The following is a 15,811-nucleotide window of genomic DNA, read 5'->3' on the forward strand; positions in this document are numbered from 1 at the left end:
TTTTATTATAATATTATTATAAGGTGGGACCTATTATTTTTTTAAAAAGAGTTGCAGTGGTCCCCAATGTGAAATTGTTTTCCTACAATAAACTATACACGGTACAAGTACAATAGGTATGTAAAAAAGCCGATTGTCCGTATGCAAATAACACCTTGAACTATATATTACTTGAGAATTTTTGGGGGCATTAGGGGGGGCGCCCCCAACCCCCCCCCCCCCCCCCCCCGGGTCGCTCCTGATTAGAACATGAACGCACTACCGACAGAGATCATTCCCAAAAATAGAGGAACTAAACGGTGTACGTCATTCACCACAAAGATGTTAAAAGTTTGATCCCCACAACATAAAACATCACATTAATTAGAGGAAGATTTTTCCCTTGATTTCTTATTATACTTTTATGAGAAGTTATTTTTATATGTAAAGCTGAAAACAAACTCGATGGATTGGCACAATAGAAGATTATGAAAAATCATGTATGAATTGGCTAGAAACCAGTCACTGTGTATCCCCCGTCGACACAAATTACTTGCCCGGTGATATATGAAGCGGCGGGAAGGCAAAGAAACGCCACCACTGATGAAATTTCATTAGGCTCTGCAATTCGACCCAGAGGAGTTCGTGCGAGTAACTTGATAAAATCCTCGGCATGAGCAACATCCTGAGGCAAAATGGTGTTTGAAATGTTATTAATAATTCGTAATACTTGGTATATATTTTGAAAAATAACAAACTCTAGAACTAGGAGGAACCACAAATATTTATACATGAGATTTTAAATAGGAGGTAAAGTAGAGGAGATAGAAATCGAATTCAGAACCTCCTATTCCATGTTAAATTAACGATTCTCCCAAAAATTTAAACTATTGGAATACGGTAAATTTAATCATTTAACTACATAATTCTAACAATTTCCATTTTGAGTAGTCATCCGAAAAATAATAACATGGAACACAACATTTTTTATTTATTTTTTTGAGCAAAACATGGAACACAACTATGAAATTCACATTGAGACGCAGGGATGGAAGATCTTACGGCTGGCAAAATGTTGGTTTTGACACCCCATGGTGCGACACTGTTTACTCGAATATTGTCCTTTGCCCATTCACATGCCAAGTTCTTTGTTATTTGGTTGATTGCTCCTGAAAATCAACAAGGTTAAAAAATTTAGAATAGTTATTGACAACAAGAACATTTTATTTTAGTGACAAATAACGTGCCTTTGGATGCTGCATAGCTAGAAAGTTTAGGTAGAGCTATCACTCCATCGACAGAGGATATGAACACAATATTTCCTGCTCCTGATTCCTTCAAAAGGGGGTGTGCAAGTTGAGAAAGATTGTAGGGAGCCTCAACATTGGTATTCATTATAGTCGAGTAATCTTCTTCAGTATATCCTGTAGCTTCTTTGAGTGTCACTGTTCCGGCATTGTTTACCTAAAGCAGAAAAATCAGCTTTAGAAGAGCATAGACACCATAAAGCAATCTGATTTCAATGAAAGATAAAAGAAGAAATTATAATCTAGGAGCTTAAAATTGCATTTGCTGCTCCAGGTCCAGTAGAAGCTTAAGCACTCAAGTCAGAAAGGAAATATTGTAGTTTTGTTAATTACTACGTCTTCCAACAGCATGACTCTGTGATCTAATCCATCTCTAATTGTATTAATTTTTCATTTTAAGATGGTTTTTTGCACTCTTTGTTTTACACACATTATGATTTATAACTGAAAACGTGATTTAAAGTCACGCTTTCAAGTTATAAAAACAAACACCATCCTTCGAATTGATTTGGCATGCTAGTCTTCAATGCATAAGTTCATACTTTTTTTGCGTGGGAATCCTATTTGGATTATTTCGACTAATCTTATCCAATTTGCATCTCTCTGTTATTCCATGATTAATCATTTTTAGGGTAATTGTAATTTCTACTATGTGTAATATCTCAAAAGAGTAATGTTTAATTGTTTATTACATACAAACTATTTTACACTGTTAGAAATTGTGACTTTGGTTGCTTTTAGGGGTGTATGTAAAATAGTTTTTGTGTAACAAGTTTAACCCCTCTCAGAATATTCTTCAATATATCTGGTGAATCACACCATCCTCTTATCTTACATAAACGTGAGTCTTTTGTGCAAGGTTCTCATATGGGTCCACCTTTGTATGAGAAGAGGCGTAATCGAAGAGAGATACTCAATAATTTCACATAATCTTTATGCTGAATTTGGGCCACAAATCAACAGCACCTCTTTCTATAGTGTGCAAGTTGCAGACAAAACTCTGTAGTGGCTATGCCACTTGCTACTTTCTCCTAATTTGGACAATATTTAATTATAAACTTGATTGTAGCCTAAAGTTATAACTTCCACTTAACAATTAACATGACTATATACTTGGGAATTCTAACCGTTTGATTGTATGTTTTTTACGTTCTTGACACATATATCAAATTTCATGCTAATCATATGTTATTTACTATTCGATCTATAAGTTTATTTTTTTTGTGTAAGTTTATACTACAAAAATTTAAAATTTAAACATTTGATATTTTAGAAATTTTGCAAGCATGAAGTATATAAAAAAAAAAAATGTAATTTAATGCATGGTTTTATAAACTAGTACGGTCAATGAACTATTTTTGCTCCCAATTCTCGATTTTTGACCGGTTCTAGCTAGCTTTAGGGGTTTTATTGAACTAGATTGGTGCATAGTTTTTGATTAAACTGGTTCAACCAACTTGTCTGGTTTTGTTTTTAAAACCATAATCTAATGGTAGATTTGTTAAAATTAACATCTAATAAAAAATATTAAGTGAAGTTATAACCTTAGATAACAACCAAATTCATTGTTAAACTTCTTCCTATTTAATATCATATCATATCTTTCTACCGAAAAAAAGAAAAAGAAAAAAGTCGTAGCATTTCCGGATTTACAAAATACAAATACCGATTACTAGTGGACAAGCTGAAAATGACGTTTGGATGCATCCTTAATTACTTTTCTTCTTTTCTTACTACCATTTGGTAGGAGTAGGATGAAATGGTCCACAAATCATAACAAGCTAATGCTTTATTTATAGTGGTAGTGACAACCACCAATAGTGCTGTGATAGCGTGGTAGTGACAGGCTGACAGCAATCGTGATTGACGACGTGAAGGTGATGTGGTAGCGGTAGCGGCAACGGTAAATTAATCGTGATGATGGCGATAGGGATAATAGCAGCGATAGCAATGATCTTTTTTATTTGAAGATCGATTCAATAATTCAATTAAATATTATAAGTTTATAAATACAAGTAATGTAATGTCACTTAAAATTTTATAATACTACTAGAGCAGATGAGGCTTATTTTATTTTATTTTGAGTTTAATGTAATTTTTCAGTTTGAATTTATTTATTGTTAGTGAGGTTATACATAATTAAATTTTTTAAAAATTAAAATTTAAGATTTGAAAATAAATAAATTCTTAGATTTAGTGTATGTTAATTTTTAAGAAAAAATATATTAAATGTGCGTGAAATATATTCAAATAGAGAGTGTGCTAATTTTTATTAAAAAAAGACTTATCCTATAGTGTTTTTTTTTTTTTTTTGAATTTTGTTGAATTACAATTTTAACCCTATTTTTTATTTTTTAAGAATAAAGATTATCTAATTAGATTAAGGGTATTTTTGAAATTTTTTAAAACTATAACTAACTTTCTGAATCCTCTTAATATATAGAGATGACATGTTAATTTAGAAAATAAATAAAATGTACTCTTTCCATTTCGAGAAAATTTTACTTCTAAAATAGAGACAAATTCTTTTAATTCATTATGTGACAATTGATAAAATTAATCATGTGTAATTTTAGTCATATAACCTATTTAATGATTCATATAACTTGTTTAAAATAATTTTTTGAATTGCTAAATTGATGGAAAGTCTTTTAACGGGCTTGGAGAAAAATTGGTTCTTACATTTTAAATAAAATGGAGAAGATTGTGTGGTAGAAAAAAAAAAAAAAAAAAAGATATAATGCACCAACGAATGATAAAGTGGTTTATGTTAACCTTAAAGAGCCAAAATTTTATTTTGCTTCTTTTTTTTCTTTTCTTTTTCCTTTTTTAATAATTTTTTTTTGTTAACTTTTAAAAGAGATTTTCTATAAAGCAACTAAAATGAAGTTAAGGCATGAAACATGTCTAGCCTAGACATGTTTCATACGGTCCAATTGCTAACCAATATAATATTATAATAATTGGTCCTAATTAGAAGAATATCAACATTGACTATCCAATTCTCAAATAAATAAATAAATATGTTAAAAGTTTTATAGTTCAATTAGTTGACATTTTCTAGTATGTCAATTATATTTTGGGGTTAGAATCTCTCTTTCTATTGTAACTATTCAAATTATCAAATAAATAAATAAATCTTATTTATCTAGACAAAAATTGGTTCTTACATTTTAAATAAAATGGAGAAGATTGTGTGGAAGAGAAAAAATGAAAGGGATAAAAGCACCAACGAATGATAAAGTGGTTTATGTTAATCTTAAAGAGACAGAATTTATTTTGCTTTTTCTTATTTAATTTTTTAATAATTTTTTATTGACTTTTGAAAGAGATTTTCCATTGATCATTTGAAAGGCATAATACAATAACATGTCTAGTCTAGACTTGTTTCATACGGTCTAGGTGCTAACCAAGATAATAATTGGTCCTAATTAGAAGAATATCAACCTTGACTATCAAGTTCTCAAATAAATAAATAAACACGTTAGAAGTTTTGTAGGTCAATTAGTTAATATCTCCTAGTGTGTTAATTATATTTTGGGGTTAAAATCTCCCTCTTTGCAGTAACTATTTAAATTATCAAATATAAATAAATAAACCTTATCTATTAGGAGGAAAATTGGTTCTTACATTTGAAGTAAAATGGAGAAGATTGTTCAAAAGAGAAAAAAAATGAAAGGGATAAAGGCACCAACGCGATAAAGTGGTTTATGTTAAACTTGAAGAGCCAATTTTTTTTTTTTTTTTTTGTTTTTTGTTTTAAAATTTTTTGTTGACTTTTGAAAGAGAATTTCCATGGATAACAACCAAAACAAAGTTAAGGTATGAAACGTGTCTAGGCTAGGTAATAATTGGTCCTAATTAGAAGATTATCATTTTGTCTATCTGGTTTTCAAATAAATAAATAAACCTATTAAGAATCTTGTAGTTCAATTGGTTAGCATTTTTTAGTGTGTCCATTATATTTAAGATTCAAATTAGGGGTGACAAAATTTGACACGACTTGTGAACACGACACAATTCGACATGAAATTAGCAGGTTATAGGTTGAGGTTTAATGGGTTCGTCTTATATTCGAGTTGATACGATAGACCCGTTTAATAAATAGATCGGGTTAGTGTCCAATCCTTGAAACCCGTTTGACCCGTTTAATTAAATGATATTTTACAAATATACCTATTTAAAGAATCTTGTAGTTCAATTGGTTAGCATTTTTTAGTGTGTCCATTATATTTAAGGTTCAAATTAGGGGTGGAAAAATTTGACACGACTTGTGAACACGACACAATTTGACACGAAATTAGCAGGTTATAGGTTGATGTTTAATGGGTTCGTCTCATATTCGAGTTGATACAATAGACCCATTTAATAAATAGGTCGAGTTAGTGTCCAATCCTTGGAACCCGTTTGATCCATTTAATTAAATGATATTTTACAAATATACTCTTCAAACCCTAGATATATAAACTTATTAGTTGTTATGGTTTATTTTCTTTAACATATTGTGATTGATTGTTTGTGATATTGAGATATGTTCTAATTTTAAATGATTATTTGTGATACATTTACTCGTTAGTTCTTAATTTTATATTAGAAAATGTATTTTTTAGGTTTTTCATAATTTAGATCAATTTGGTTAATACTAAACTTTGTATTTTTTTTTTCGCTTAGATAAAACCTGATAAATAAATCGACACAACTGACCCGTTTAATAAACAGATTGTGTTAGGGTTGGAGAATTTTGACCCGTTTAATAAACGTGTCGGATTAGTATTGACCCATATAGTTTAATACTAATTGATCAACACAACATGAACAAGAATTGCCACCCTAGTTCAAATCCCCCTCTCTACTGTAACCATTCAAATTATCAAAAAATTAATTAAACCTTATCTATGCGGATTGTAATAAGAAGAATGTCATCATAAATCTTAAACTATCCGGTTTCTCTTGTTATTATCTGTTTCCTCTGCTGTAACTATTTCAAATTATCAAAAAATTAATTAACCCTTAAGAAGAATGTCATCATAAATCTTAAACTATCCGTTTTCTCTTGTTACTTTTTGCAGAAATTTCTGGGAAAAAAGGAAGTTTGTAAATTTAATTATAATGATTTAAAGTAAAATCTAAGGACTATCAACCAAAATCTTAGGGGGAAGAAAATAAGAGGATGAGAAAGAGAGAAGAGTTTGTAGGTGCTAAGCTTACGAGGATGTTGAGCTTGCCATGAAAAACAGAGGACACAGTCTGAATCAGCTCCTCCCGCTGAGCTTTTGATGTCAGGTCACAAACTGAGCCACTTACTTTGAACCCTTTACTCTCCCATTCTTTTACCCTCTCACTGATCTCTGTTTGGTTCCTGGAACAAATATGCACTGCCGCTCCAAGTGCAGCTAGCTCTTCCACTATGGCATACCTGATGAATAGTTTAAATGAACAAATAGAATTGGAATTTAGAAAGAAACGTGAAAAAACAGCAGGAGAGAAAGAGATATATGGCCGGCTAAGGCTAAGCTAACCCAATGCCCTTGGTTCCACCAGTGACAAGAGCAGTCACGCCCTTAAGAGACCATCTTGGGTCCTTGAAACTCGGCTCTGCTTCTGCCATATTCTTCTTCTCCTTTCAAGTATTCCAAAGGCAAATTCTTACAAGCAGAAGTAATAAGAATGGGTACTCTGCTTAGAAAAACAACCCTCGAATACTCTTTATATAATCAAATTGCCTGTTACTACCTGAAAAAAAAAAAAAAAAAAAAATAGTTAACTACTACCATATACTATGATTTATGCTATTCTTGCTTAGCTTAGGAGCAGTATTAAAAAACCCAAAAGGATAGTGTAGAATATATATAAAGTCAAACCACAAACCGTCACTTAGTTACCGTCTGCCGTCCTTCTAGAACTGAATCCAAAGTCCAAACCTTGATCGAAAATTCAAAGGCACCAAGGGGCAGCTTCCATTTTATTCAATCTAAAATTAGAAAAGAAGCGGAGAAACCTAGGGCCAGGGCCCATTCGAAGGCACCAAGGGGCAGATTCCATTTTATTCAATCTAAAATTAGAAAAGAAGCGGAGAAACGTAGGGCCAGGGCCCGGGGGGTGGATTTTTCCCATTTGATTGTCCCAAATTGGACTTGGTCTTTTGAGATCAATTGCATCACTAAGATAAGCAACTAGGAAGCAGGAATGGAGCCAGAATTTAGAGTTAAGGTGGCGGCTTTGCTCTTGGTTGTGTGCAGTAACTTCGACTTTCAACTTTGTTGCTACTTAGTCGCTTAGCTACTAATTGTTTAAAATTTTTTAAAAGATCAAATTGTTTGTTTTAAGTAAAATTGATTGACTAGGCTTAATTTTTTTTTTAGTTTACTGTTGATAATTTTTGTTGTTGTACTAATTTTTTTGGGCTTGTATATTTCTTTTTTAGATTTTAGACTTATAAACATTTTTTTAATGGTTTTTAAAATGTGGAAAATGTTTGAACTACAAACTTTTTTACAAATTGCTGATAATGTAAGTGGTGAGCCCAAATGTGAACCAATAAGAATTTGCTACCTTAACTGTTTGTAAAAATGTTATAGAAAAATTTGTGATTATAACAATACTCTTAAAACAAAATTGCTAAAATTAGTAACCATATATATAATAATATTTTTAAGAAAAAGGCCCCCCCCAAGTTCAACCATGGCTCCATCCATGCTAGGAAGCACGAACACTACAAAATTGCCAACGTACTGCTGTCGGACACGTATTCAATATGAATACATCCTCGACATGGACACAAATGTGTCAAGTATGCATTCTAGAAGAAAAAAAAATCATTTTTTAATTCAGTTGTTCTATTTTGATGTTACATGTTGTTTACTTGAGCTCTTTTTATGGGTGTCTAGTTTATTTGTTGTTACATACTTTTTTAATCTAAAATAAACATAACTTATTCAAAAATAAAAAAATATATATATACCTAAAAATAAATATTAATTAATTGATTGTTGTATACAATTTTTTAAGAAATGTCATGTCACCATATTACGTATCGTCAATAAAAATAAATTGCTATCTGCGATAGCTAGAGTTCGTCACAACAACACAAAAAGTTGTCACAAATTAGTAGTGCTGACGGCAAAAGGCCATTGACATCGATCGACAAAAAGCGTTGTCGTACTACGTCTCTGTGCTACATAGATGAACAATGTCATCTAGATTTCTTAATTTTTGTTATTAACCACAAAATGGAGGGAAGCCTCCAGTTTAAAATCCACAGAGCTTTACTACTTGATTGAACCTAAAGATATTCAAGATTTTCCTTTACACCCCACGCGATGGATGATGCTTGAAAGTGCACTAGTCTAATTACTAGGTGCAAGTACAACCCTCGGAATTTTAATTACAGCTAGATTAATTTTAAGCTAAACTCAATTAATGCAGAATTTATGTGATTAGCAAATTAATCAACCGAAGCTATTAACTAAAGCATGGACATACATAATTGACTAAAGCAATTAAACAAGAGTAGTAGGTAAAAGAGGGTGCAAACACAAGATAGCATTGGATGTGTTATTGAAGAGAAAAATTCGAGAACCTGGCTAAAAAACCTCTCCGCAGCCCTACAAGTCAAAATGATCCAATATGAGAATAAGTTAGAGTACAAAGATGAACAAGAAGACTCTCCAAGCATAATCTACCCACTGTATTTAGGCTCTCCAAGTCGTTGCTACCAACGGACTTCTTAGCTTAGTTTCTTCTCAAGTCTTCCAGTTCCTACAACTCTAATTGGTTGCATCCCCAAAGATTGGTAAAGACCCAATGCTTCCCAAGGCTCCAAATCACACTCAACACTTAGATTGTGTATGAGTTGAGTTTGAGTTAAGCTCCTTTCATGGTATGCAAACTGGAGAGGGGAGAGAATATAGAAAATCTATGAGATTGGTGTAGTAACTTGTAGGCTCACAATTACTAACTCTCAAATGGTGTTTTTAGGGTTTTCTTTCAGAAACCATTTTTTACAATTTTGTGGGTAATGAGGGTATATATAATGTAGGTGAATGAATGGAAGAGTCACAAAAAATGAGTTGTCAAAGTGCTTGTCAACTCATTGGCTAGTTGGCCTACTTGTGAGCCAGTTGCTAGCCACCTAACATAATTGAATTTCAAATTCTCATGAACTGCTCACATGTCTTCTAGCGCATAAATCAAATGAGTTCCTTTGATGTAATCAATAACAGCGCAAACCATTAAAAATGGATGGCTAGAAGAACAAATAGAATCAAATCTAAGAGTCCAAGACGAAAATCTTAAGCACATTCAAACTACAAATAAAACTGACAATATATGAAACTCGAATCAACCTAAAATGGCCATAGGGAATCATCAACCACCACCACAAACATCCTTGCATGAATCTCCATTGTAAACCGAACTTGGAAGTAGAATCGACACTGGAGATAGTATCGGGGATTTCTCTGGCGAAGCTCCTAGTATATATCCACACATATACACCACTATTTCTTTACATTCCTCCATTTTTACTCCCTCTTCTCTTTCGGATCCATTCATCACAATTCTTTCTTTGAAAAAAAAAAAAAATTGATCATGATTTTGTTAACCTTACAGAAGCTTTGAGCTTTGTGCAATGAAAGAGAGATTTTCAGAGATACAAGCTAGTGCTTGTGAAGTCATCAAGACCACAAAGATGGATGTTTTTTTTTTTTTTTTTTTTTTTTTTAAGTCACAAGTTTGTTGGAAGTTTTTGAAGATGAAGAACTTTCCTTTTGTTCGATGTTTTCTCTAGTGTAAAACATATGGTGGGTCTATTATTGTCACTTTTAGTTTTTTATTATGGGAAAAGTTAATGGACACCTTAAGGATATTGGTTTAGGAATTATTTTTAAAAATTTTTATGGGAAAATGAAAAATTATGTAATTGAAAATTACCCCTTGTAGTTACTAAAATTTCACTAAATTCAATATTTTTTAACGACATGGGGTAATTTGCTAATTTTTGAATACTTAAAGGAGGACATTGTTTGGTTTTAAAGTTTGACGATTGATGTATACCGATAGTTAAAGTGGAGGATCCGTGATAAGTGTGAGTCATGATCAATGTTTTGGGGAGGGGAACAGAGGGAGTCATGGGATCAAACCAGAAGATACCACAAGCATTGTTGGCGGTTACGAAGGAGGAGCACTTAGAGAAAGGGGAAAGGAGAGATGGAGGTTGAAAACATGGGTGCTAGTATTTCTAATTAAGGATATCAAATTTTTGAGCGATGGCCACCACTGGGATTCGTAGAAAAGGTTGAATCATGGAGAACTTGTTGAATCGGGTTGTGGAGATAGGCATGATTGCATTGTAGAGGTGTTCGAGTGTTTTTTTTTTTTTAAGGGATTTGATTTATTTAAGTAATTTGTTAATTAGTGGGATTTGTTAGTGTAATTAGGTTATGAATTGAGAATGTTATGGCCAGTTTGAATTGAGGGGAAGGGAGGGAGAGTAGAGTAGAGTTAATTTGACTCAAAATTAGCTTATTTTTAGTTAACTCTACTTTACTTTCCTCCACTCTCCCTCCTTCTCCCTCAATCCAAACGGGCCTTTAGTATAATTTTGCTACCTCAATTCTCTAATATTTCCGTGTAAGTGCTTATTTTCTAAGGTTTTGGGCATGCCGTATTTGCCCCATGCTGCTTAACATGATATAAATTAACAATAGAACATGAACCCACTGCTCGTAGACAAACCAAGACAATGGAAACTAACTTTAAAATTCTAATTCATTTTCAATGTTCGCAGCATAAGACGCGCCATCAATAAGCAGCACTACAAAGATCATTTCCCAAATATAAAGGACCTAAAAGGTGTACGTCGTTTACCACAAATTAGTTAAAGTTTGATCCTACAACGTAAAACATCACATTAGAGGAAGATTTTCCTCATGATTTCTCATTATACTTTAACGAGAAGCTTATTTTTATATGTAAAGCTGAAAACAAACTTGATGGATTTGCATAATAGATGATTATGAAAACTCATGTATGAGTTGGCTAGAAACCAGTCACTGTGTATCCCCCATCGACACAAATTACTTGCCCAGTGATATATGAAGCGGCAGGAAGGCAAAGAAATGCCACCACGGATGAAATCTCATTAGGCTCTGCAAGACGACCTAGAGGAGTCCGCACGATTAGCTTGATAAGATCATTAGCATGAGGATAATCCTGAGACAATTGGTGTTTGAAATATGATTAATATTGTAGCAATTCGTAATACTTAGTATATATTTCAAATAATGACAAACTGTAGGACTAGGAGGAACTGTGTAAACTTTTCCATTTTGAGTAGTCACCCGAAAATTTTAACATGAAACAAAACTATGAAATTCATATCGGGAAGCAGGGATAGAAGATCTTACTGCGGGATTTTGGTTGGTATTGACACCCCATGGTGCGACAGTGTTTACGCGAATATTGTCCTTTGCCCATTCACATGCCAAGTTCTTTGTTATTTGGTTGATTGCTCCTGAAAATCAATAAGGTTAGAAAAATTAGTATAGTTATTGACAGCAAGAATATTTTATTTTAGTGACAAATGACGTGCCTTTGGATGCTGCATAGTTAGAAAGTTTAGGTAGAGCTATCACTCCAGCGACAGAGGATATGAATACAATATTTCCAGCTCCTGATTCCTTCAAAAGGGAGTATGCAAGTTGAGAAAGATTGTACGGAGCCTCAACATTGGTTTTCATTATAGTCGAGTAATCTTCTTCAGTATATTCTATAGCTCCTTTGATTGTCAATATTCCAGCATTGTTTACCTAAATAAGCAGAAAAATCAGCTTTAGAAGAGCAGAGACACCATAGAGCAATCTAATTTCGATATAAATGAAAGATAAAAGAAGAAATTATAACTGGTAATCTAGGAGCTTATAATTGCAGTGCAGCTCCGGGTCTAGTAGAAACTTATCAGAATGGGATATATTGTAGTTTTGTCCTACGTCTTCCAACGGTTTAACTATGCAGTGACCTAATCCATAAAATGTTTTATTGTACTAATTTTCCCTTTCCAAATTATACTGATTAGGCATGCCAGACTTCAATGCATAAGTTCATATTTTTCTTTGCGTGAGAATCCTGTTAGGATTAATTCGACTCATCTTACCGAATTTGCATCCCTCTATTATTCTATGAATCATTTATATGACCTATTTAATTTTTTTGTTAAGAAAAAAAATGGGTAGTGGGGTGACTTTAGTTGGCGTCTTCCACCTGATTGTGACCATATTGACACTCTACTTGTTGGGCTCGGGCTTGCAAGAGCAGAGTTTATGACTTATTTCATAATTCATGTAACTTGTTTAAATTAATAATACATATGAATAGTTTTATAAATTATTGCGTAATGGATTGGAGGAAATTTTTTCAAACCGATTTAGAGGAAAATTTTATTCTTACATTTCATATAAAATGGAGAAGATTGTGTAGTAGAAGAAAGGATAAAATGTTTTTTTTTTTTTTAACCTTAGAAAGCCAAAAATATTTTTCGATTCTCTATTTTTTTTATAAAAAAAATAAAAAATTGTTGTTGACTTTCAAAAGGGATTTTTCTAATGATTAAGCACCTCAACCTAAACGAAGTTAAGGTTGAAACATATTTAGGTGCTGACCAAGGTAATAATTGGTCCTAATTAGAAGAATATCAATTTGAGTAATGTTATCAACCTTGTCTAATTCTCAACTACTTGGAATTTTTTGTTCTGTCTATGACATCTATGGTTCAAATCTCCCTTTCCATTGTAACTATCAAATTACCAAAAAAAAAAAAAAAAAATCTTATCTATTTAGGCTATAATAAGAAGGATATAATTGTAAATCTCTAACTATACGTTTTCTCTTTGTAAAGTTGTGATTTTCAATTTTGTTTGTTGGCATTAATTCCATGTCAAATTCGATTGTAATTCTTCAATCATTTTCTTGTTATTTTGTAGGATTTAATGTAATGGGTTTAGTGTGAAAATTTGGTGAAGAGTTTTGAATATAGATTATCTTGCGACTAGTGCATCCTGTAAAAGATCACATGAGGAGCACATGTGTGGAAGTTCAAAGGTCTCAATGTCAAATGGCATCTTACGAGTGGCTTGCGACTTGGTCAACTCGCAACCTGACTCGTGAGATGCATTGCCAGCCTGTTTTGTGTCTTTCCTCATTTCTTTACCCACACTATAAAAGCCCACATTACCTACATAAGGAGAGTTTCAGAGAGAAAACCCTAGAAATCCATTTGAGAGTTAGACACTGATAACCAACAATTTTTTACACATTTCTCTTAGTTTTCCTCACACTCTTTCCTCTCTAATTCCATATCCTTGAGAGGTTCTTAGCCAAACATAAACCACACTCATTCTGAGTGTTGTGAGTTGATTTGGAGCTCTTGGGATTCATTGGGTCATGCCATTCAATGGTGGATGCAATTGGTGATAATTGTGGGATCTAAAAAGCTAGTGAAGACAAGGCTTGGTGAAGCCCGTTGGTGGCCAGGACTCAAAGGGTCTAAGTATAGAGGGCAATCTAATCTTGGAGGGTCTACATTGTAATCCTTGTACTCCATCTTATTTATTAATGGGTCAATTCGGATTGGAGGGCCAGAGAGCATGGTTTTCAAGCCCAAACCGTTCAATGAACCGTAAAAGGAAGAGGTTTAAGGTTTTTAAGGTTCAACCAAAGTCTGATCGAGGTCGGACCTTGATGTCGTAATAATTATTTAAATAATACAAAAATAAATAAAATACATGAACAAAATTCAACCATCTTAACCAAAATAATATTTAAAGAGGATAAAATATAGATGATCTTTTTGTAATTTATTATAAAGATTATATAATATCTCTTATAAAGAAAGTAAAAGAAAGAAAAAAAGAAAGAAAAAAAAAGAGTCAACTAATCAAGTAATGGGAAAGGTGATAATAAAGAGCTGAAGAAATTGTTGGATGATTATCAAAAAAGAGGGAGAGGCATGACTTTTTAGGTTAAAAAATTTAAAATAAAAACCATTTCCCTATTCCCAATATTAAATCCTGGTTCTCCTTTCTCTGTGTTACTTTGTTTACTCTGCTGATTCTTTACCAGTTTACTTCTCTATTTCTCTATTACTTTGTTCTCTCTATCCCTCTCGCCTCTCTCTCTCGGTCTTTCATTTCCAAATAAGCAGATCGATCCTTCAAACGGTCAGATTCAGTGATGGTGGAGCTTTTGATGGTGGACAAACGAGATCAAGACTTAGATTTTTTAGCAAAATTCTGTGGGAAGAAAATTGGAAAAACCGTGCACGGTTTAACAAACCGTACAGTTGGATCGGGATTCAGATGGTTCACTACAAAAGAGAGAATTTCGGTTTTTTATGTTTAAAAAACCGCAATGATTACCGGTTTCTGGTTAATTCGGTCCGATTGTATGGTCCAGTCCGGTTTTAACAACCTTGCAAGTTTTAACGCCAAGCACTTAGAGTTTCCTCTTTGATAACACATCTCAGTATTATCTTGTGTTTGCTTCTATCTCTTTTTACTCCTTGTGTTTTATACTTAATTGCCAATTATGCATGCCCATGCACTATGTTGTAGTCCTGGTTAATTGTGCATTGATTACCCTTATTCCGCATCTAGCAGGGTAGATTAAAAGCAATTAAACCATAATTTAAAAATTGAGGGTCTTAATTAGCTTTAGTAGTTTTACTATCGAGCTTTCACTCTTGTTACTTTTTATATGAGTTTCTTGGACAATATTATTATTTGCTTGCTAAGGGGAGACTGAAAATATAATGACGATGATTTAGAGTAAAATCTAAGGATTATCAACCAAAATCTTAAAGGGGAAAATAAGAGGAGAAAAAGAGAAGAGTTTGTAGGTGCTAAGCTTACAAGGATGTTGAGCTTGCCATGAAAAACAGAGGACACAGTCTTAATCAGCTCCTCCCGCTGAGCTTTTGATGTCAGATCACAAACTGAACCACTTAATTTGAACCCTTTACTCTCCCATTCTCGTACCCTCTCATTGATCTCTGTTTGGTTCCTGGAACAAATATGCACTGCCGCTCCAAGTGCAGCTAGCTCTTCCACTATGGCATACCTGATGAATAGTTCAAATGAACAAATAGAATTGGAGTTTAGAAAGAAATGTAAAAAAACAGCTAGAGAGAGATATATGGCTGGCTAAGGCTAAGCTAACCCAATGCCCTTGGTTCCACCAGTGACAAGAGCAGTAACGCCCTTAAGAGACCATCTTGGGTCCTTGAAACTCGGCTCTGCTTCTGCCATGTTCTTCTTCTCCTTTCAAGTATTCCAAAGGCAAATTCTTACAAGCATAAGTAATAAGAATGGGTACTCTGCTTAGAAAAACAACCCTCGAATACTCTTTATATAATCAAATTGCGTGTCCCTATCTGAAAATAAAAAAAATAGTAAACTACTACCGTACACTATGATTTATGATATTCTTGCTTAGCTTAGGATCAGTATTAGAAAAAACAAAAGGATAGTGAA

At 33.0% G+C, this 15,811-nt stretch overlaps 2 protein-coding genes across 4 annotated transcripts; both read right to left on the reverse strand.

The window, feature by feature from the left end:
• Positions 1 to 359: 359 nt before the first annotated feature.
• On the reverse strand, positions 360 to 7,311 carry LOC115952348 (tropinone reductase homolog). Of its 2 annotated transcripts, none has more exons than XM_031069505.1 (6): positions 7,169 to 7,311; positions 6,806 to 7,019; positions 6,495 to 6,702; positions 1,227 to 1,443; positions 1,042 to 1,148; positions 360 to 664 (listed from the first exon to the last, which is right to left on the reverse strand). In XM_031069505.1, the coding sequence occupies exons 2-6, from the start codon at positions 6,892 to 6,894 to the stop codon at positions 491 to 493; spliced, it is 795 nt and encodes a 264-aa protein (XP_030925365.1). In that variant the 5' UTR covers positions 6,895 to 7,019; positions 7,169 to 7,311; the 3' UTR covers positions 360 to 490. The 2 variants fall into 2 exon arrangements, with proteins under 2 accessions (XP_030925365.1, XP_030925364.1); XM_031069504.1 differs by having other exon boundaries at positions 7,155 to 7,311.
• A 4,013-nt stretch (positions 7,312 to 11,324) lies between these two features.
• Positions 11,325 to 15,586, reverse strand: LOC115952349 (tropinone reductase homolog). 2 transcript variants are annotated; one of them, XM_031069507.1, is made up of 5 exons: positions 15,498 to 15,586; positions 15,191 to 15,398; positions 11,878 to 12,094; positions 11,693 to 11,799; positions 11,325 to 11,498 (listed from the first exon to the last, which is right to left on the reverse strand). In XM_031069507.1, the coding sequence occupies exons 1-5, from the start codon at positions 15,584 to 15,586 to the stop codon at positions 11,325 to 11,327; spliced, it is 795 nt and encodes a 264-aa protein (XP_030925367.1). The 2 variants fall into 2 exon arrangements, with proteins under 2 accessions (XP_030925367.1, XP_030925366.1); XM_031069506.1 differs by having other exon boundaries at positions 11,325 to 11,468; positions 11,648 to 11,799.
• Between the last annotated feature and the right edge of the window lie 225 nt (positions 15,587 to 15,811).

Source organism: Quercus lobata, chromosome 7, assembly GCF_001633185.2.
Source record: "Quercus lobata isolate SW786 chromosome 7, ValleyOak3.0 Primary Assembly, whole genome shotgun sequence".
In the NCBI taxonomy this organism is placed as follows: domain Eukaryota; kingdom Viridiplantae; phylum Streptophyta; class Magnoliopsida; order Fagales; family Fagaceae; genus Quercus; species Quercus lobata.

Coding starts and splice junctions, on each gene's coding strand:
- LOC115952348 (XM_031069505.1), bottom strand. CDS start 6,894: ATGGCAGAAGCAGAGCCGAGTTTCAAGGACCCAAGATGGTCTCTTAAG. Junction 1,149..1,226: donor TAGCTATGCAGCATCCAAAG/GCACGTTATTTG, acceptor GTTGATTTTCAG/GAGCAATCAACCAAATAACA. Junction 665..1,041: donor AAACCAACATTTTGCCAGCC/GTAAGATCTTCC, acceptor ATTTTGCCTCAG/GATGTTGCTCATGCCGAGGA.
- LOC115952349 (XM_031069506.1), bottom strand. CDS start 15,586: ATGGCAGAAGCAGAGCCGAGTTTCAAGGACCCAAGATGGTCTCTTAAG. Junction 11,800..11,877: donor TAACTATGCAGCATCCAAAG/GCACGTCATTTG, acceptor ATTGATTTTCAG/GAGCAATCAACCAAATAACA. Junction 11,469..11,647: donor GATATGAATTTCATAGTTTT/GTTTCATGTTAA, acceptor GATCTTATCAAG/CTAATCGTGCGGACTCCTCT.